This window comes from Acomys minous, assembly GCF_964271855.1.
Source record: "Acomys minous genome assembly, chromosome: 12".
NCBI lineage: Eukaryota > Metazoa > Chordata > Mammalia > Rodentia > Muridae > Acomys > Acomys minous.
This window is the reverse complement of record NC_140493.1, coordinates 99,993,139-100,015,859: the sequence shown is the minus strand read 5'-3', so window position 1 is coordinate 100,015,859 and position 22,721 is coordinate 99,993,139. Positions and strand designations below refer to the sequence as shown.

At 49.2% G+C, this 22,721-nt stretch overlaps 1 protein-coding gene across 1 annotated transcript in view; it reads left to right on the top strand.

Moving 5' to 3' along the window:
• Positions 1–22,721, top strand: part of PRKCA (protein kinase C alpha) — a 399,124-nt gene that overhangs the window by 360,619 nt on the left and 15,784 nt on the right. The window contains exons 14-16 of the mRNA XM_084751384.1: positions 9,212–9,292; positions 16,455–16,562; positions 18,719–18,859. Of these exons, the coding sequence (XP_084607510.1) occupies positions 9,212–9,292; positions 16,455–16,562; positions 18,719–18,859 (330 nt within the window). The remainder of the gene's footprint in view (positions 1–9,211; positions 9,293–16,454; positions 16,563–18,718; positions 18,860–22,721) is intronic.

The following is a 22,721-nucleotide window of genomic DNA, read 5'->3' as shown; positions in this document are numbered from 1 at the left end:
TGATACCATGTGCCACCATGTGACAGTGCCAAGGAACCCCTCAACAAAACTGAGCGGACGTCGGTGCCATGTTATGGAGCCTTAAAAACTGCGATCGCTATACACCTTTCCACTATGTTACTCAGCCTCAGGTATAGTAATGATTATCACAGTGCCAGGAAACAGATTAAACCCGTCTGTCATTCCTTGCCTGGTCCCTCCTGCCATACCCAGAGCTCTAGACCGGCTCTACACACGCTTCCATCCCGCTCCCCACGTTGCCTGTCCTTCCCACCTGGGTCCTCTGTCCTGGTGACCCTGTGTAAAGCTACACATCTCTGGTTCCACCCTGTACCTGTCCTTCATCTCCCCTGAGGGGTCGGTCCTCCGATGTCCTGTAGCACAGAGGTGGCGTTGCGGTCTTTTGTTCACTTCTTCCCCCTGCCGCATTATTGAGAGGATGACCCGGCCTGGAGTGTGCGTTAGGATGAATGCACTTACACACTGCCTTCCTGGGCGCAGCCATGGCCATTGGACAGACGATGGCTTTGGGGCTACTAGAATCAGGGAAATCTGGAGACAAGTTTGGGAAGGGTCATCTCCAGCTGTCACAATCTGGGGATGCTGGTATACAGTAGGCCACACAGCTCTACTCATCCCCTAAAGAGGATGCGGGTATACAGTAGGCCACACAGCTCTACTCATCCCCTAAAGAGGATGCTGGTATACAGTAGGCCACACAGCTCTCCCCTAAAGAGCCCAGTGAGCTGAGAGTGTGGAAGCTGACTGGACGTCAGCTCAGTTCCTCCTAAGGAGCCAGCTATCCAAGAGATATCAAAGCCAGGGCCTGGGGGAAAGGCTATAAGGAGGTATAGACAATTTTTTAAAAAAGGAATTAAAAATCTCAATGAAAAAATAGCTCTTGTGGTCTTACACGGCCAAGCAGTCAGGCAGTAAATTGGCACTTGGCTAACAGAGAGAAAAGTAAAATGAGAGAAAAGCTTCCTAGAGCTGTCATGGGCTGTGGGCCCCACGCCTGGCCTTAAGAAGAAGAAGAAGAAGAAAAGAGCTTGATTAAAAGAAAGAAAAGGATAAACCCAGTGAGGCTGTCTTTCTATCAGAGGCCACTTTCCCTCTCTGCAGGGTCTCGGTCCAGAGACTCCAGCCCAGGAGGGAAACTGAATCTTGCTTTCCCTCAGAGAAACATTTAAAAGAGCCCGAACTAGGCTTTCCTTTGGCATCTTCCTTAAACCGTGTCATTCTCCTCGGAAGTTCTCTGTGAATTATGTAGGGTACACGATCTCATGTGTTTCATTGCCTGCCCACAGCTCTTTAACCATATCCTAACTCCCCGGCCTCGGAGCCCACCTGCAGCAGTCTCCACAGCCCATTGGTACTGTCTATGCTAGTGTGGCCTAGAAGACAGTGTGTCTGTTCCTCCCCCACTCTCCCCCCCAGTGACCTTCAGAGAGAACCGGGTCCCAGTAGATTGGCTGCTCCTTGCTGCATGCCTACCTCATCCTACCTCAGGGCAAGCACACCCTTTGCTGTTTGATGCGGTCATCAATTCTGTCCTGCACATCAGGAAATAGCACAGAGATTTAGCTCAGTTTTCCCCAAGGCCCCAATAAGGGAGGCCTGGACTTTGAACCCAGGGCTGGGCAGCTTTCCCCTGCAGCACCTATTGACCTGAGGAGAAGAGAATCGCGTCTTCTGCCTCAGATGACAGCCCCAGCACCCATCACACCCCCAGAAGCCTGTGGGATGCTCACACAGGCACAACTCATTTTTTAAGGCCCAGAGGCTGTTTCCTCTTGGTACTCAGGGCCTACATTAATTGGCTCTTCATTTAGAGATTTATTTAAATCCTGTGAAAATGGGCCAGGGATTTCTGAGCTGTATTTCACCTCTTCCTCTGTGAAATTGCCTGAGTAATGGTGGGGAGGAAGTGGATATCTCAAGAGCCACAACCCACATTTATTCATTTCCTAGCGAGGCCCTCGTGCTCACACCTGGTGTCTCAGTTAAGTCCTACACTTAAGCTGGTCCTCAGAGGCTGGCTGCACTTTCTCCGGTTCTCTCCCGTTGCTTGCCAGTTGCTTCTATTCTATCCATCGTAACCAACTCAAAACGTAATGGTGTTGTGCCTGCCTGTGAGCATGCACACAGGGGCCAGAGGAGGGCATCTGGTGCCCTCTCTCACTTAGGACCTTGGCAGGATCCCTCGCTGAACCTGGGGCTAGGCTGGTGGCCAGCAATCCTTCTGGCTATGCCTCCCACGGCACTGGGGGTTATGGGCACTGCAAGGCCATACTCAGCTTTTTGTGCAGGGGCTGTGGTAAACCTTGGGTCTTCATGTCTCTACATCAAGGATCCCTCCCTTCGTATGGGAAACTGGCTCCCACCCAAATAAACATAGACACTTCCTGTTCTCTTCAGTCATAGACAGAAGCATCATTTTTTGTCTCAATAGAAAATACATTATTTTTGACCCTATAGTTCCCAGGCTTCCAACTCTGGTCATCTTTGTTGTTCCCATATGGTGCATTTCTTCTGGAGATCTCAGATATTACAGATATTTCTCATGAAGTGTTCTAATATCCATGATCATAAATATTACACTTCCAAGGGTTCACTTCGTACCTGTCTTCCCAGTTACAGCCACTATCTCTGATGTCCATCAGAATGCCCGCCACATAGACATGACCGGTCAGCCATAAATGGTGACAGATGGAGAGAGAGAAAGTGGGAGGGTGTAGTGACGGGGACTCATCCGATTGCTCGAAGGCAGATTCGTTGAGGGACTGAATTGAAAGGGTTAATGTTAATTGGCTGTCCAGGTGGCAGCTGTCATTTCAGAGTGTCCAGCATGTGCGTTGAGGACTGCCGCTCACGTGGGAGTGCTTTCTCCCTCCTCCCTTGAGCCAGGTTGGCACTACTGCCACATGCCTGGCTGAGTGTCAGTTCTTGTTTCTGAAGTCAGGCCCTGTGGGTGACATGCTTTGCAGTTACCTGCCAGAAGCACATTTCGGTATGCACAATGGCATCTCATCCCCGCCACATACTTGCCAGGCAGAGGCTGCGGGTTCCAGGACCACAGCCGGGGAAAGGCAGCAGTTGTAAGCAAGTTGCCCAAGGGCACTCAGACCCTGAGCGGCAGAGGTGGTTCCCCAGCAGTTGGACCTCTCACTCACTGCAGGATGTTCCCCACTGAGTGATGCTCCAGGTGGGCTCATCAGAGTGGACTTTGACTGCGAAGCCTCCCCCTTGCCCTGGGGCAGTGTCTCCTGTGTATCACCCTCTAGTCTCAGGCCTGATGCCACAGAAGGGGACAGCTGGGGGCGGGGCCCAAGGGCTTTCTCTGACCTCACAGGTTGATGAGCCTGGAAACCTCAAGCAAGCACTTTGCTGTGGCTCAGACTTAAGTTTCTTCCCAGAGCCCTGAGGATATTTTGTTATATCATCTCCGAGCCCCTCTCAGTCTTAGCATCCCAGCATCCTGAGGCCCTTTTCATTATACACGCACGGAAGTCAAATGGGCCTGTGGCGTGTATTGGCTCTGATCTGTTCACTTCTCCAACAAAGCCTTACGTGTCCACCCAGTGCTGGGTATGAGGTCCTGATGCTGGGTTCAGAGGTAGGTTCTCTGTGATGGGCAGAGCCCTCATGAGGAGGACTCTGGACTTGAGTGAGGCTGAAAAACAGTCTCAGTGTAGCACGGAGAAGGTTCCAGGAGCTGCCTGGCCCTAAAGTCAGGTCTCAGAGGAGTGAGGAAAGGAGAAGTAGTTGAACTCAAGGTCCAAAACAGAACATCTAGAAAACTCTCCGGCCGGCCAGCCTGCACTCCTCCCTGGTGGTGCTGCTGTAACAGGCCGGCAGGATCTTTCATGGTCTGTCCAAAGCTTCTCTCTTATGCCCTGTGTTCCCTCCTTTGGAATTTATGATGTTTTTCAAAAACAATCCTAACTCTTCCATCAAAAAAATTGCTTTTACTTTTGGAGAAAAGGAAGAACTATCTTTTGTTTCCTTGACAATGAAAAGACATGGACACATTTTATGCATGGAGGCCATTATTTTTCAGTGGTAGCTTGGAAGGAACCTTTTTTCTGGGGCGGGGGGCGGTGAAGGAGGTTAGACCTTTCATTTATTTAAGAATGTACCCTGAGGAGTTGGTATACATTATACAAAAATAAGAGTGGGGTCCAGTTCAAGCATATGAGCCGACAGAACCCCTCTCTTCACACTCTGTGGTATTACGGGCTCCTTAGGCAGCGTGCCAGAAGCATGGATGGCCAGGTGGCCCCACTTCCCAGATGTTCGGCTTCCAGTAAGTCTTTGACCATCTTCAGCATGAACCTCCCTCTACCAAGTGGGCTTCCCCGAGATTTGTCTAGGAAGCCACCCTAGGCCAAGAGAATCAGCCTATTAAAATGGTCAAAAGGGAAAGCACTGTAGCCACCTGGATGGCTGGAGATCAGGCCCAGCCTGGCCACTAACCATAGCTCTACAAGCCTGAGCAAGCCGCACAACCTCTCTCTGCCTCATTTCTTCTTTGCATCAGGCCTCTAGATGAATTAGCAGATAGAGACCCGGCATGGGGGAATGTCTGTGGTGGTGATGAGGTTGGTCACAGCCCCTGTTACTGCCGATGGTACCCCACAGTGTCCCCAAGCTCTCCCATCCCTGAGAGGTCAGACATCAGATATCATCTAAAGCACCAAGCACTCCGGGATGCCTTCGAGCCCAGTAGCCTCCTCGGCAGAGGGGAGAAGGCTGGGTGGCCTTCAATGGATGGTCTTCCGGGAGCCCTCACTGGGCCATTGGCCTAACGGGAAATGAGAAGCCGCCCCTTGGCCCTTTCAGGCCCTGGTCCGGTGCCCGTTTTTGGAAGAAAGCTTATTCATACCTCACTTTTACAAGACAGGCAGCCATTTGTAACATCCTGACAGTCCCCCCCGAGCAATTGGCTCATATACGTATAATCACAGTGATCACAGTGACAAATAGCTGCAAAAGGGGTGACAGTGGCCCCAGTCGGGGTCTGTCTTCAAAAGCCAGAGTCAAACCTCCCATGTGCTGCAGGGAACCCCGCCAACCCTAACCCTCCTTGCCAAGCCGTCCTCCTTTTGTGAGCTGCCCCATTATGGGAAGCCAAATTGCCATGGCAGCCCCTGGCCCCGGGGCCTCAGCATGCCAGGCACCCCAAGCTTGGCTGTGAGCCTCCCTTGGCCTACAAGTACCAGAGGCACCTGCCTCTGTCTCCGTTGGTGACAGACCCAAGAGATTCTCACATCTGTTCTGTGCTCTTTGGCCCTTGTCTTCAGCTCAAAGCTGGGCCCCAGAGGCCGCTACCAGCCAGACAACCTAAATCTGTGGTAAAGAGTGGCTGACTCTGAGAGCCCAGTGGACATGAAACGCAGATCACAGCTGCCTTTAGCAGACATGTTTTTAATAGTCACAAAAGAAACAGGTGAAATTAATTTTTGCTATACTTTTTTGTTTGGTTGGTTTTTGTTTGGTTTGGTCTTTCGAGACAGGGTTTCTCTGTGTAACAGTCCTGCCTTTCCTGGACTTGCTTTTGTAGACCAGGCTGGCCTCGAACTCATAGAAATCCACCTGCCTCTGCCTCCCAAGTGCTGGGATTAAAGGCGTGTGCCACCACTGCCTGGCTGCTATATCTTATTTAACCCAGAATGCCCAAAGTTAAAAAATGGCAAATGAGCTTCTTTTTAAAATTGAAATTATCAAAATCGTATAATCATTTTACACCTAGAGACATCTCCCTTTACACTGGCCACATCTCATAAGCCAGAGAACCAAGGCTAATGGCCACCAAACAGCTCCAGGCAGCTCCAGGCAACCGGCATCCCAGATCTATGGATCTGATCTCTTTGTAACCGGTTCCCTTTCACGCTGGGGGTCTGGGTTCACTGGAGATGTTTACTCATAGCAGCAGGTCCCCGAGGGACAGGGTGCTTTCACCTGGAAAGGAAGTTTTGGTGGTGAGGTTGCACACTGTACCCTGGGACTGAGACCTTCTGGAGTGCAAGCCGAGGGTGACCCCGATGCACTTCTCCGGGAAGGACTGCGTGGGCTGCCTTCCAAAAGCCGTCTGACAACTGACCATGCTCATAGTGACTGCAATCTCCATTTGGTGGCCAAACAGGCAGCTCAGGGAAACTAACAATGCGGTGGGTGGAAGAAAAGCCATCTGCACTTGACATTCAGCTCTTGTGTACTTTGGAGAAGGGAGAGAGTGTTAGCAGGGGTCATGGGAGGTTAATACTGCAGAAACAGAAAGAGAAGAGTGAGCTGGAGCCCAGTGGTAGGGAGAAGGGGGAAAAAAAAACTCCATAGGTAGCTATGACCTTTAGGAGCTATAGCTCAGCCTGAACAGAAACTGGACTCCCTCACCCTCTGACAGCTTTCTAGAATCAAACCTGACTTAGCACCCTGGGAGCACAGGAGTCTGGCTGGTGAGAGTGCTCAGAAATTCGTGACCTATAGGATCTGAAATAAATTGTTGCCGTGCACAGTGACCCATGCTAATATTCCATCAGTCAGGATGCTGTGTGTTGGAGGCCAGCCTGGGCCTCATAGCAGCAAGACCATGAAAAGAAACAAAAGTCTAAATTTCTCATTTATTTTGCTACCTTCTGGGTTCACCATCAGCTCCCTGGGACAGTTTGTAGGAGTCGGCTTTGTATGCCGAGGAGGGCAGTTTATGCAATTGCCTTCAAAACATCGTTATACCACCATATTTTAAACCCTTCGAAATTATTTCAGACCCTTTTAGACTGATCTTCAATGCCGCTTGATAATATCTTATCAAGTACAGCATAGATGTATTTGAAAGCCTTGAAATTCTCTTTAAAACAAATGACCCAGCATTCAGAGAAGCCACCGAGTGAATTTGGACAAGTCTTTTCATTTTGGGGGGGCCTGTTTTCTCATATCTATAAATATGGGACTAGTCATGTCTCTATCATGTGGCATGAAAGATGCAAGATGGGTGGATGTAAAGTGTCCCACAGGTAGTGGTTCAGCAAGTGGACTCTGAAGAGGGTTTTTTGTTTTTTGTTTTTTGTCTTTGCTTTCTATTTGGTCCAGACAGGTGTGAGGTGTAGCAGTTTGTTATTAGTGGAGTGACTGTCTCTAGTCACTAATGTCTCCATGGCTTGCCACTGTGAACAACTGCTCACTGCTAGCAAGCAGAGGACAGCCCTCCTCCAAATCATCTGGACCATGAGCCTCCAGACTCACCATGGCAGGGGACAAAGGAGCCTGTAACCGCCTGAACCAGGAAGTAAAATACCACGTCCTCTCTCCATCCGTTACCCAGAAGTTTCTATTTAAAAGTTTAAATCTTTAAGTATCAAGGACTATACTAAACAAAACGGGAGACATTGATGAATTATGCACAGCACTGATAAAAATTAAAGCACAGGATTCATATCCTTAAGGTATAAGAGCTTACATTAATCAATAGAAATAATAAATGTCCCTGTATGAGGGTAGAGATCTCGTCCCTTCTACAGTGTACCCCTAGCGCGTCCCATAGTCTCCAAAAGGATGAGTGAATGGGCCTGTGGATCAGGATTGCCAGGCAGTTTACTAAGAAGAGAAACAGAGGTGTCTAATTCCCACGGGAATAAAATGCAAATAAAAAGACTATTGAAATGTCACTTTCCCTCATCAAATTGGCACTTTGGAGAACAGTGGCAGTAAGTGCTGTTGGTAAGAATTCAAGGACACAGGTTCAACTTTTTGGGTTTTGGTTTGATTTGGTTTGGTTTTGGTTTTTTTGTTTGTTTTGGGGTTTTTTTGGGGGGGTTGTTTGTTGTTGGTTTTTTTGTTTTGATTTGGTTTGGTTTTTGTTTGTTGGTTTGGTTTGGTTTGGTTTGTGTTGGGTTTTTTGTTTGGTTGTGTAACAGCCCTAGCTGTCCTAGACTCACTTTGTAGACCAGGCTGGCCTTGAACTCACAGAGCTCAACCTGCCTCTGCCTCCAGAATGCTGGCCCAACTAGATTCAACATTTTATTGCTGAGAGGGATGCACTGTGATGCCCTGCAAGCAATCTGACAGTGCTCAAAGATTTGCTTCTGAGGCAAAAACAGCTATGCTGAACCAACAGTTCTACTCACAGAAATTTGTTGCAGGTTTTGCAGAGATGTCTGTGGCCCACTAGTTTCAAAATGTTATATATTTTGCCTGCAAGTATATCTGTGTACCACTCACATGTCTTGTGCCCATGAAGAACATAAAAGGGTTTTAGATGCCCTAAAATGGCAATTACAGACCCTTGTAAGGCACCATGTAGGTTCTGGGAATCAAGCCTGGGTCCCTGTCCAAGAACAGCAAGTGCTCTTAACCACCAGGCTATCTCTGCAGGCCCCGGGGCTCTACTGTTGAATAAAGTAACTGTAGGCTAGCAGGCTGGCATAATTCCATTTGCACGTTTTCTTTTCTTTTCTTCCTTCCTTCCTTTTTTTTGTGTAAATTTTTATATTAGTTAATTCTTATTGAGAATAACAACCATCAGAGATAAGTCAGTAGAAATTAATTTACTTTAATTAATTTAGTTCCCTAAACTAAACACTGTAGCCATTCAAATGTGTGTGGTCTCTCTTGGCATTATTTTTTTAAGATTTATTTATTTATTTATTTTGTGTGTGAGTGTGAGTGTGTGAGTGTGTGTGTGTGTGTGTGTGTGTGTGTGCGCGCGCACGCGCGCCCCTGAGTGTATATATGTGCACCATGTACATGCAGGTGCTTGCAGAGGCCAGAAGAAGGCATCAGATTCCTTGGAACTAGAGTTGTAGGCAATTCTAACCACCCAGTGTGGGTCCTGGGAGCCAGTCCTGGGTCCTCTACAAGATCAGCACATGCTTATAAGCACTGAGGCATCTCTCCAGCCCCCAAATATGTTTTAGCACATTAAATCCAACTCACTGTCTAAATGTTTCTCCAATGAGGGTAAATAGATGTCCCTTAAGACGGTCAGTGACATCTCCCAGTGAGGCCACAAGAGGAATCCTGAGTGGTGTATCCTGGAATGGCAGGTCTCAGTGTGTGCTTTGAAGGGTCCTTTCTTTCGATCGTCTGTGCAGAAATAGACGCAGAATTTACCCCCCACCTTGTGTTTACACACCTGGTTGCTTGACTCAACCTCTCCTGGCAGGAGCTGTTTGCTTTCCTGCTACATATAACTGATGTGTTTGTTTTCCCACAGATCATCGCTTACCAGCCGTATGGAAAATCTGTGGACTGGTGGGCGTACGGCGTGCTGCTGTATGAGATGCTCGCTGGGCAGGTAACGGTTCGCTGCACGTTTGTGTTTGTTTGTCGCTGTTGCATGTGGTGTGACTTCCACCCGGCGGAGGTGGTGACGCCAGGAGGACAGCACAGGGTGCCAAATGTTGCTCCAGATCCCTGACCCAGGGAGAAAAGCTCCAAAGAGAAGATTATAATCTCCTGATCATAGAAACTTCAAATGGGAAGCAGCAGCCTGGGGCGTGGACATGGTAGCCACCCTGGTGTGTCCCCTGCAGACTGATGACAGTGATGGCCACTGAGTTTTTCGGGATCTCAGAGCTGGGATTGGGTTATATAGCTCCCTATATTTTTGGTCAACAAAGATCATCTAGCCATTGATTTATGACTTATTTTGAAAGGAAAAATCCAGAGAAACTTGTTGGTAGCCCCTTCTTCTCTCTGCCCGTCTTACCATTGGCAGCGCAGGATCATTTTCACCAAAGTCCAGCGAGGCTGGACTTCCCGTTATGAAAAGGCAAATTAGGTTCCACTTCAAATGAGACTTTTATCTGAGAACTGAGTACACTGCCTAGCATGGCATTTCCCTGTGCTATGGCATCAATGTCTGAGCCACTTCGATACACCCTGACTGCTTTGATAAACAACCTTCAGGTCTCAGTGGCTGCTCACGCTCTCTGTATGGTCCTCTGCAGCTGGCCTAGGTGGCGGACTGAGAGGGTCGTTCAAGAATTCGGGGACAGCTTTCTCCTGTCCTTTCTCTCTGCTGTGGCTGAAGGCCTCAGAGTTCTCCGCTGACACACTTCATTTTAGCCAGTGATGGGGAGAGTGGGGGAACCATCACAGGGAACGTTTTAGCGCCAGGCGTTAGAGGTGGCCATCACTCCTGCCTATGTGGCACAGGCCACTTGCCTCTCCTTGGCTGCAGAGGGACTGGATGCAGAGCTATCTGAAGGCTTGCCTGGAGGCAGTAGGTTTGATGAAGCCTAGAGGGATCTCTGCCTTTATTCCTGTTTTGTCACTTCTCTATTTCTGTGATAAGACACTGTGACCAGAGCAACTTATAAAAGAAAGTGTTTAATTTGGGATTCACAGTTCCAGAGGGTTTGAAGCCAGGACCGCTATGAAGGGAGCATGGTAGCAGACAGGCAGACATGGTGCTACAGCAGTAGCCGAGAGCTTACATCATTACCTACAAGGAAGAGGCAGAGAGAGCTAAGTGGGAGTGGGGAAGCATGTGATAGACCTTGGTGTCACACCTGCCCCTACAAAGGGGCCTATGGGGGCAGTCCTCATCCGGATCACTATAGAACCCCAACAACAATTCTGTTGTTGCTTTGATTTGGTTTGGTTTGGTTTGGTTTTTTAATTTCCTAGAACTCTGAGGTAGTGCTGTGGTGCTGGGACCCTGACCTGAAAGGCAAGCACCTTAATAATCAGGAAGGAACATAAGCGCCCATGCTGAGCAGCAGACACACATGTTTCTGGGGAGAAAACGCCCACCATCTCGAGATGCTACATTCACTGGCCGTAAAGTACTTGCACACTGAATGTTTCCTATGTACCATGAGGACAAACTGCACAGAAATCCTTGCCTTCATGGAACTCACAGCTTAGAGAAGGAGAGAGAGAACAGACCAATTAGACAATGACTGACAGTATATGCTAACGATAAACTCAAAGGCAAACGTATATACCCTTGTGTAAGTGATCAAAGGAAGCCACCAGTGTGGCCAGAGCATCGTAAAATAGAGGAAGCGGAAGATCTCTTGACCATGTGAACACAGTTGTCATCTCAAGACTGTTACTCTAGGGCAGGAAGCCTCTCCTTCATGTCCTCATCGTCATGTCATAAATAGTATGTACTTGAATGATTTTTTTTTTTTAGCTATGGAAAAATACAAACGCTTGCCAGTATGCCTCAGTGCTGTTAAGCTTTGCATGGCAAGGAAGAGTGATTTGTTTGTTTGTTGTTTGTTTGTTTAGGTACACACACACACACACACACACACACACACACACACACACTCAATCTGAGCATTCCTCTTAGGTAGAAGGCCTCAGTGCTTTAGCACAGAGAAGCAGGTTACCCAGGCTCACCGTCCGTGGCACACAGATGGGGAAGCCTAAGTTGCCTGTGCTGGAAGTCAATTTCCCCTCTTGAAAAACCTGACAACATAGTTTGACTGTGAATTACCAGCCACCTGGGAACCCCTGCTGATCGTGGGAGCAACTGTACAGCTGAGTCCCCTCCTTGATTCTGAGTGTCCGCCTCTCAAGGGCAGAAAACAAGCCCCACCCTCACTGAGTCACATTGTGTACACTGACTCCATATTCCAAGAGTATCCGTGCCTCAACTCCTTCTCGGCTGACAGAAGGGATTCAGAGCAGCCTGCAGTGATGCCCTCTCCTTCTCTCCTCTTTCTGCCTCCCCACCTACCTGCCTTTCTTCCTTCCCAGGCTGCACTCCCTAGCGAGGAAGGAGCCCAGGAAGTGAGTCTCCCTTAGGCCTTCTTGAGGGGGACAAAAGCGGCGTAAGGAAGGTGCAGTTTGTTCTGGCTCCGAGTTTAAGGTGCAGCCATAGTAGCAGCTGCTCGAAACAGCTGGCTCACATGGCATCCCAACCAGGAAGCAGAAACAGAGCAATGCTCAGTCCTGACCTCAGCTCATGCATGGGGTGTTGACACCTACATTTAGGGCGGGTCTTCTCACACCAAGTAACCAGCTCTAGAAACTCTGCACAGGCATACCCAAAGTGTCCATGGTGATCCTGAATGTCATCAGGTTGACCGTACGAACCATCACCGGCCTTGTATGCAGATGCCAAGATGGCATCTAAGCCTTCCAAGGAGGTCTCTCTCACCCCTGTTTCTACACCCAGGGCTTCCATACGCCTTCCGCCCTATTCCCCATGCTGCTCCTCAGCCACCCAGCCTGCCTTGCATATATGCCCCCAAATCTCTAATTTGCAGTGAAAAGGGTAATAGTCCTCGAAAATGACCCCTGCGAAGTTTCCAGCATGCTGCTGCCTTGCTGAACCCAGGCCACAATCTCTGTTCCATAGGGCTTCCCCTGGCTGCCTACAAACACCAAGTGCAGTTCCAGTCAGAGCCTCACAAAGTGAAGTAAATTCCTGGTGTCTCTGTGACTCAGCCACAGGTGGCATCAAAATACCCACAGCCCCTCACGGCCACAGAGACTCAGCAACAAGAGTAGACGGCTATAGGAGGAAGACCGATTACGAGCTTGTCTGAGGGGCTAGGCACTACTACATTTGTCTTCCTTAACTATAGAAGGCTGAACATGAGCAGGGAAAGGTGGCTGGTTGCAATTGTATGTGCCTTTGGCTTATCAGCTGTCAGCAGCCAAGTGGGGCCATTAAGTCTGAATAGCCTGAGTCTGTAACCAGTTTCTGAATGGCTTGACAAACATAATTGCTTTGGGGAGGGGGGAGGGCATTAATAGTGCTCGTGTGGCAGCTCCAAGTGTTCACAGTATGTTTCATAAGGGGACTGGCCCTCTCATCTCTGCAGCATTTGTTTGTTTGTTTGTTTTTCCATAGCTGTTTATCAGTACCGGATGCTATCTCAATAATTGGAGCTTCGGCCCAAATGGCTTTTGTGTGTCCCCTCCCTCCTCTTCCTCCTCCTCCTCCTAGGTCCTCAGCAACCTGCAAATCAGCATGGCAGGGCCCTTACCCACTGCCTGCCAGGAAGTGATTCAGGAACCATTTTGTACTGTGGGAGCCATCACCTCATTTATCTGATTAAAGCTCAGAGCTCTCAAGTGGGATGCGGGGTACAACACTTTCAGAAAATTGTCTTTACACAAACCTGAGACTTGTTAATGAGGAGCCAAGCTCAGAACACTGTGTCCAGATTTGTAGGCCGTTAAAAATAGCCACAGGGGTAGTAGGGGTAGAAGGCGAGGGACGCAACCTGAACCGGCCACGTGCTAAGTCCAGGCAGCAGATCTCCCCACACTGTAGAGCTGGCGTTACTAGAAAGGAAGATGGATGTGACTATATCCTGTCACCACTGGCCTCCCTTCAGCACCAAGGCCTGCGAGTAGGTGATTATCTAGAAGGAGGCCCCTGCGGGGAACTGGGGAGTCCTATCAAGAACATAAAGATGCTCACAGCCTCTGGTGTGTAATCCCACACCTAGGACATTGTTCCTCAGAAGTAACTCAGAGGGAAGAAGAGGTGGCATACAGAGATGTTCCACTAGCACTTATTATTAGATCGTGATGCTGGAAGTGATTGCGAATGCGCCCAAGGACCCATGAACTCATCTGAAGAGACCTTCGTGGTTCTCAGGCTCTAAATAGGAATACGGCTGGCTACCAAGAAAAACGTGTTTTCCACAGTCAGAAAAATCAGAGAATTCAGATTGTGTCTTATTTGAAAATAATATAAGAAAATCAGAGAATACACACACACACACACACACACACACACACACACACACACACACACACACAAATTAAGAGGATATTTGTGTGTAGATGTGACAGGGAAACTATTCCCATGAAATGGCTATAATATAGCTACTTAAGACCTGAACAATGGAGCCAGTTGGTGGTGGTATATACACCTTTGATTCTAGCACTCAGGAGGCAGAGGCAGCCATATTTCTGAGTTTGAGGCCAGCTGGGTCTACAGAGTGAGTTCTAGGACAGCCTGGAAACCCCATGTCAAACAAACAAACAAACAAACACCTCACCATTCTGGCTGCCACCAGTAAGAACCGAACAATGACAATGCCAGTTGCCATGCCACTGTCCTTGGGGGAAGTCTTGTGGGACGCCACCCCTAGATGAAATTACAGGTGTTAAAAACTGCTGTGAGGGGAGAATTAGTCTGTTCTAGAAATGAGTACTCTAAATGGTTACCTAATCCCAAATGATCAGCCCTAAAATTATTCAGGTAACCAGCAGTAAGTGAACTCAGTAACTTGAATGTATATATTTATTCACATACATACATACATACATACATACATACATACATACATGTTTCCAACATTATCTTGAAATCTGTAATAGCCCTGTGTTTATATACATGTGTGCATACATGTGTGTGCCTGTATTAATATGTATGTGAGGGTTGCCTATGCATGTACTTATATGTAAGTATGGAGGCCAGAGGTTACCACAGGTGTCTTTCTCAGTTGCTTTTCACCTTATCTTTTGAGGCCAGGCTTCCCACAGAACCTGAAGCAACTGACTAGGCTATCAAGCCTGTGAGGGAGTCTCCTGTCTCTTCCTCCCAGTGCTGAAGTACAGGCAGGCACCACCATTCTCTGATTTTTTTTTAATGTATTCTGGGGTCCAAGTTCAAGTTTTCATGCTCGCCTGGCATACACTGTATGTACCAACTGAGCCATCTCCCCAGGCCCATAATAGTTTTTGAATAAGGAGTCAATGATCTACAAAGAATGCAGCCTGTCTTGACTCAAAACCCTAGAATGCTATACCAGGGCGTGACCAGCTGATGATTGGGAATGGAGCCTATGCCCTGACCAGCTCCAACACACCATGCATCCTACAAAGGGCATGTCCACCACAGCACTTCTGGAAGGGTGGATGCGGCTCACAGCCCAGATCAGAACTTAGCATGTTTGCTTTCATTGTGAAAAAAAAAAAAACCCTCCTTGGCCACAGCTCAGACACTCCTCTGGGTTCCTCATTAGGGAAGATGAAATGTTGTGTGTGGGTCAAGTAGGATGTGCTGAGAGGATGGCCTGTTATGGGGCCAAGAAGATGGTGTGATGGACTGCAAGCCAGGCGCCATTGTAGCTCTTGGCCAGCACAGCCCTACCCCAGCACGGACCATCCGCAGCTGCGGTCCCCCCCCGCTGACCTGCCTTGTGGGTCCCTCTGATGCCATGTTTCATTTACACACCATGCAGGCTTTGCCTGTCCAGCTCTGACTAATTCACAGCCGGACTCGTTTTACTTGTCCTCAGCCACCTGCACACGGCCACCACATCACAGGTGCTTTTCAAAGCCAGGTGTCTGTTACTGGAAAAGAGGCTCACTGTTTACATTTAGAGTAAGAGTAAGAGGGGAAAAAAAAAAGTCACCAGCCATCGGAACCTCCATTCCCCCATGTCCAGCCCAAAGGGAGGGCTCTTTATAGAACTGTCATCTTCTCCTTACAGTATGTGGCTTTCCTACCCTGGCCCACTTCAAAGCCCTCTACCAGGGATGCTCTGCCATCTTTATGTTAAACTCAAGGTTGGTTGTACCAAAGGGGATATTCAGGGATTTCCCATAAGTCCAATCCTCCTGGGTACATCCCGTTAGAGCGAGAATGGTAGGATACTGCCCTCAGGGTAAAAGGTGCAACGGAGAAAATGCCTGAAGGACACCTTAGGCACAGACAGGTTCCTGGGTCTCCTTACAACCCCTCCCAAGAGCTTCCTCTGCCTCAGTAACAACTGTAAGCACCCTTCCTTGAGTTTTGTCTGGGTACCACTCATCAGGCTCAGAACTAGCCAGAACAGAAACCCCATCATAGGGACTGCGGTGTATCAGTCATTTGAGTGTGGGCACCAAGCTGGGAAGTAGAGCTAGGATTCTGGCCCAGAGTCATGTGACCTCAGAGTCTTGATGGTCCACGGTGTCAGTAGACCTCCCTTTCTCAGCATGGTGATTGAAGGCCAATAGAAGAGACAAAGGGCATATCCAGAAGCCAGCCCCTGGCACTGCCACCAAGCAGGCGACATGTCTTGTCAGGTCAGAAGGGCTCCAGTTCCTCTCTGCCCCTGTTCTGAAGTTCCCCACACCTAACGTGAAGGCAGAAAGCATGCTCTGCACCTCCTCCCACACACACACCCCCAAACCATCTACAACCTGGCTTGTTCATAATTAGATTTTTAGCACATAATTGCAAGATTAATGGATTAATTATAATTTATTTGCAAATCACTAAACGCATTACTCCAAAACACTTTCCCTAAAGATGATCTCAGCTTGCCCAGGGCAAGATAATGAAAGAGACAGTTAAAAAAAAAAATGGGAAACTCACAACCAGCAGCCTAATTAAAGATAATCCAATCAGCCTCCTCCTTCACCGAGCTAACCTTGCTGCCTGCGGTGCACGGGGGAACATGGCCCAGCCTTCTCACAGATCTTCAAGCACCGTGGTAATCCATTACTCCTTCTGTTCTCTGTTTTCCCTTCTTTGTCTGGGACAGCCTCCGTTTGATGGTGAAGATGAGGACGAACTGTTTCAGTCAATAATGGAGCACAACGTGTCCTACCCCAAATCCTTGTCCAAGGAAGCCGTCTCCATCTGCAAAGGAGTGAGTACATCTGGTTTCTTCTCTTGCCGTCAACCAAGACAGCTGGCAGGGGAGACGCCCTTTCCACACCCAGTATTGTTTTTGAGACAGGGTCTTGTTGTTTAACTCAGCCAGCCCTGAACTCCCTATGTAGCCCAGGCTGGCCTTGACCTTGCAAACCTCTTGCCTAAACTTCCCAAGTGCTGAGATTATAGCTGTGTACCACTATGCCTGGCTTCCTTTTCCAGCCTTCTAGGAAAGACACTAGAGCTGTCAAGAAATGCACATTGCTGCAACATTTTTGGTGGCATGCAGGGGATTTGGGGACAGAACAGACTCAAGTCCCAGTATTGTCCAAACATCTTGATCCAATGTCTTATTCTACTGCACTGAAGTTTCCAGTCATTTCTTAGTGGGGAGGGGGGAGGGCGAGGGTCGCCAGAAGTAATCATAGCTCAGTCAGTAAAGTGCTTGGCGCGTAAGCACAAAGACATGAGTTCGATCCCAGCAACCCACCTGAAACAGGCAGACTTTGTGGCGTACGCTGTTGAAGCAAAGGCAGGTGGACCCTGAGGCTCAGTGGCCAGCAAGTCTAGCTCCAACCCATGAGTTCCAAAGAGGAACAACACCCAAGGTTGGCCCCTACCCACATGCACACGCTCGTGCACCCCCTGTCTTCCACACATGTATATGTACCTACGTATGTGCGCAGTCACACAAATAAAGAATTGATTGCAGGCGCTCGGGGAGTGCTAATTCTCACATCTGGCTTCCTAATTAATTCTCCTAGTTAATTCTCACATCTGTGATATAGCTTTCGCCCTCTCTCTCTCTCTCTCTCTCTCTCTCTCTCTCTCTCTCTCTCTCTCTCTCCCTCCCTCCCTCCCCCCAAGATATACATATTAAAAATGAGTTTAGGACGTCCGTGGCTGTATCAATGAAATTTCACAAAATGGATAAATGCAGATAACTGTACCCCAGTCAAAAGACAACCCAGATGCCCTCTCCTCTCACCTCTTATAGTTGCCAGCACCCACCACCCCAAGACAATCAGTATTACCCTCACAGATTGCTCTTGCCTGTCTTGGCCTTTGCACAGATGCAGTGTGTGCCTCACACCTGGCTCGCCATCTCTCAGCAGTAAATATGGCCACATTGCTCAGCGCTACTGGTTCCTTCCTCTACGTTGCCACACGGATTTTGCTGTGGGGACTTTGGACAGTCACTCCTTGCACTCTAAGCGGTGGGGAGGGCATTGTCTCCACCTTGGCTGCAGGCTGTTGTAAATAGAATTGTCTTGAACCTTCTGGGTCCTTGGCCAACTCTCCTTTGAAGGAAATGTTAGCAATTTAACCAGTGGCGGTGGGTGACTTAATTGATCTTTAAGTGGTCACGTTTTAAGTCACAAAATTCCTTTTTAAATTTATCAAAAGAGAGTATACCACACTCAGTGCTTCCTATTTGGTGTGTTTGGTGGTGGAGGCCAAGGTGCCTGTGCAGCTGAGGAGCTCCTACTGTGGAAGAGCCCAGAATTGGCACCTCCCTCTGAGTCCGGCATCAGATACCTTGACATGAACTACTTTCTGTCTTTGCTGCAACATGTGCTTTCCTAGCCCGTGAGCCTGATAATATTTTGGTCTGGGCAATAAGGAGGAATGTGCCACTTGGTACAGCACCTGTGTGATGCTGGCCTGCCGCGCTTTAGCACGCATGATGTCTAGTGGTCTCAAGCCTTTTTAAAATCAGGTGTGATATAAATAACATTCCCTCCCTCCTCTCTCACCTGTCTTCCTCCCTTCCTTTCTGGCAGTGCTAAGGGATTGAACCTAGGGCTTTCTATCCTATAAAGGATGCTCTCTACCACAGTGCCATAAGCCCGGTCCCACCTTCCTCATCTACAAACAGAATGTCAGATTCGAAGCGCATGATACATGCAGATGCCTGTTTGAATTTTTATTCCATTTTGTCATTGGCTCCAACTGCTTCCTTACTATGAAAATGACTACACAGAGGCCACCCTTGCCATGTCACCTGTGTGTTTCTTGGCGGGCTTCCAGAGTCCTTCTCGGGCAGAGCTGGGGGAGGGGGCTCTGCTAGGGGGAAGGGGGTGGGCAGAAGGAGCTGGCTCCAGGAGGCTGCTGTCACTCATCTGTGTCTTCATCTCCTTCTCTCCCTAGCTTATGACCAAACACCCCGCCAAGCGGCTGGGCTGCGGGCCTGAGGGAGAGAGGGATGTCAGAGAGCATGCCTTCTTCAGGAGGATCGACTGGGAGAAACTGGAGAACAGGGAGATTCAACCGCCGTTCAAGCCCAAAGTGGTGAGTCCTGAAAAGCAAGCCAGGAACCTGAGCTCTGTGGCCCCGATCCTGGGCGTGGCCCTCTCTCCCTTTCTCTGGGAGATAGGAGGCTAATGACCCTGGCCTTGGTAGAGTGAGAAAAAAATGGCTGTCCAGTTACCAGCTCAGGACTGTGCACAGTCCTGGAATCTGATGGCCAGGGTTCCGCCGCCTTTACAGAGTGAGGACAGAGAGAGAGAGACAGAGAGAGAGAGAGAGAGAGAGAGAGAGAGAGAGAGAGAGAGAGAGAGAGAGACTCTTACCACTCCTCACCCTCTAAAGGATGGCCACAGGACACCCAAGCCACTGACCACCAGATTCTGCTCTGGGTTCTGGGGACTCTACCCTGGAGAGCTTTCCTTGCCTGGTACCTTGACAGGCCTCAGGCCTCAAATCTGTCTCCTAGATCTGCCTGCCCCCCACCCCCCAGCCTCCCCTACATCCCGCTCCCCAGCCATGGGGTCCTGAAGCAACAGCTAAATCTCCACCAGCTTAGAGACAGGGTCTGGACGCAGGTCCTACAGCAGCTTCTGTTGGCTTTCTTCAGCTTCTACTGTGTGATCCCCACCTTTAAAATTCTATTTAACCCATTAAATGACAGCCCTGTTCCTGGTGCTTTCCAAACATTAGTTCACATAATCCTCCCATCCTGTGAGGTGGGCATGCCTGTCCCCACTCTGCATTTGAAAAAAAACCTAAAACACAGAAAGGCTGAACAACTCGCTAGAAGACATAGCTGGCGGGTGCGCGAAGGATGCTCGGGGTCCATCCCTACTACAGTGTCTCACTGTCTCGGTATGTCGGAGACGGTGACGGCGCTGCAGCATCTTCTGCTGGTGAGTGGCAGCCAGTGTGACCCGTCTCAAGCTTTCTGCCCCTAGAACTAAACTAAACTGAGTGTCTTTAAAACATCAGCCCTTCTCACACCCCGCCTGCCGCTTCAGAGTGCCCAGGACACCTGCCTACAGATCTTAGCCTCACTGAGCCTCTGCCCAGAGACTGTAAGTCAAACTGCCATAGTCCATGGTCAGTGTCAGAAGTCCCCACTCTGTCAGATCAGCCCCGGTAGTCTCTGACCAGCCTGCCTGAGCAGGCCAAGGGGACCCCTGTGGTGGCAGAGTTGCTGAGCAGCAAATTCTGAGACATGCCCTTGTGTCCTCTGCGCCAAGAATAACACTGGCAGTGGCGAGCCCACTGGACTTTATTCTCCTCAGACATTTTTAGCACAGACCGAAGACAAACTGAAATTAATCAGGTCAGTTGACTTCCCCCTGAATCATCGTTTCAAACAGGCGACTGGGTAGGCTGCTCCCGCCAGCATCACCACCCCCACCAGGCCCTGGATTTGGGCGCTCTTAGGAACACCTCTTCTTTGGGCCACAAGACCTAGTCACCTGGTCGGAAGGCTCAGGGACAGACGAGGTGGCAGTGGCATCTACAGCAGGGCCTGTTTCTTCACCAAGCAACAGAGCCAGTGTGGACCCTGCTTGAAACGACTAAGCACAGAGGAACTGCCAGTCTGCCACATTCAGAAAGGTGGAGGGTCGCAAAGCCGACAATAAACCACAGCTGCCTCTGGTTACTCTCACCTTTACTTCAGAAAAAAAAAAAATGTTTTTTCAGCCTCCCATTTTTATAGGTAGTTGGCCTTAAACTCATGAGTAGGGAAAAAAACTGGGGTGACTCATCTCAGCTGAGAATGTGAGCTGCTTCTCAGGGTCACGGAAAGATCTGGAAGCATAGTGATTCCTGATGTGTGTGCAGTGGGTTTTTTTTTTTAACCTTGTTTTTTTTTTTTTGTTTTTGTTTTTGTTTTTTTTTTAACTTCCAACAAGCTGCAGTCTGTTTGTTTTAGACTGGGTACCAGTTTTTAAAAAGGAATGAATTGCATTTGGCAGTGAAACAAACAACACCGGGACTCACAGACAGAAGCAGAAAATGTGGACAAAGCTCCTAAAGCTGCAGCTTTTCTGAAGAAAGGCCAGAGGCGGAAGCAAGGCCGCCTGCTCACAGCGAGCATCTCTGGCCCTAGACTTGTGCTCAATGTGGGGAGCCAGAGAGAACTCGGGGACAGACGCCAGAGGAGATGCAGTTAAAGGATGAGCGAGAAGCAAATGGGGTCAGATGGGTTTGGTTTGTGTTTTTTTTTTCCCCACAAAGCAGAAGAGTCCAGGAAAGAGAGACATGGGGGAATTCCTGGTCACATGCAGGCCAGTAGAGAGCCACCCTTGAGCTCGGCCCCAACCCAACCCCCATGCCACAGACAGAGAGCAGTTGCCTCCTAGTTTCAGGTGAGGGGGGTCATGCAGGGGTCCCTAGGGCATCACTCTGCCTGCATGGCACGGGTGCTGATATGGAAATATCACCCCAAAGAGAATTCAGCCTTTGAAAGGTCATTGAGGACAGGGGAGAGAAAGCACCTTAGTCAGAGGCACAGGCAGTGGGGGAGAGGGAGGCCAGACAAGCTAATGCTGGGATGTGGCCTCCCAGCTTCCTCGGTGACGGTGCTTCACTGCCCCACAGCTAACCCAAACTCAGAGAAGTCTGCAGAAAACAAACAAACAAACAAACAAACAAAAAGGAGCTGAATGTTGTTCTTCTGCAATGGTGAGGCTGCCAGAGCCTCTGACTGCTGTCCATGTCCCCCGATGTCCCCCGAGTGAGTCCTCCAGGAGAGCCCACGGCCACCCCCACCTCTCAGCAGCCTTCGTAGGCCTAGCTGACAACCTTGCCTTCCTGGTGGGTTTCTAACAAGCACTGGAGACTCCATCTCCCTGAGATCTGCAGGATTAAGGGCCATTAGCTGTCCTTCCATTTGTACAGCTTTCACGGAATTAAGCCAGTGCTTATTGTCTGGTACCAGCTGTGGGGCAGCGAGGCCTCCGTGCCAGCTGGCTGCTTCGGGGCATCTCACCCGTGCCTGTAGATTCAGGAGCCTACCAGCTTTGGGTTTTGGGTTTTTTTGGTTGGGTTGGGTCTTTTTGTTGTTTTTCTACTTCTTAACTCTTAATCCTGTGAAGAAAGATGATTCCAGAATCACCAGCCCCGGGCTAGGAGGGGCTAAACATTACATAGCATGGTAGACATAGAGCTTTCCTTGCTGTACAGTCCAAAATTGTCTTTTGTCACTTAAGTGACACTTATGTACGTTAACCTTTAGACCAACGTGTCATGACAAATGTGAGGTGTCACAGCAAAAGACCCGTTTATGGCATGCTCCACCAGGGAGTTCTATACAGGACCCTCCACCTCCCACTGACATCAAAGCCAAGAGCTGCGGGGCTTCTGTGGCCCGCCTTCTGTGTGCGCTCACTCATACAAGAAAGCAACAAGACGAGAGTGGTAGGGAATGGAGCATCAGGAGTAAGGGAGATATCTGTCCTGCCGCGACCAATGGTGAGAAGGCCCAGTCCTCTGCAGAGTCACGTCTGTCCCCCAGAGGCCACCGCGCGCCACATATAAAGCCAAGACTGTCCCTAGGGTAGGCGCTCCTGTGTTAATTTGTTTTAAAGCTAAGATAAAACCAGTCAGGTAAGCTGTGCCGACACAGAGGTGAAGCCGCCAGACAGGAAACACCAGCCGTGCTGTGGCCAGTGCGTCCCATAGCCAACCCGAGCTGTTAAAAGAAGGTTCTGTCTGTATTCTGAAGACTCTGTGGAAGAAGATGCTGTTTTTAAAAGACAGGTCACCTCTGAAAAGGTCCGTCTTCAGTCACAAAAGCAACAAAAGCTCTTTCCCTCCTGTGGCGCGTCAAGCAGGAGAGGACATACAACACCAAGGGAAGGACAGTCCTCTTTCTGCTTGGCCTGGGAAGGGAATGCTCTACTACACGCCAACACACCGC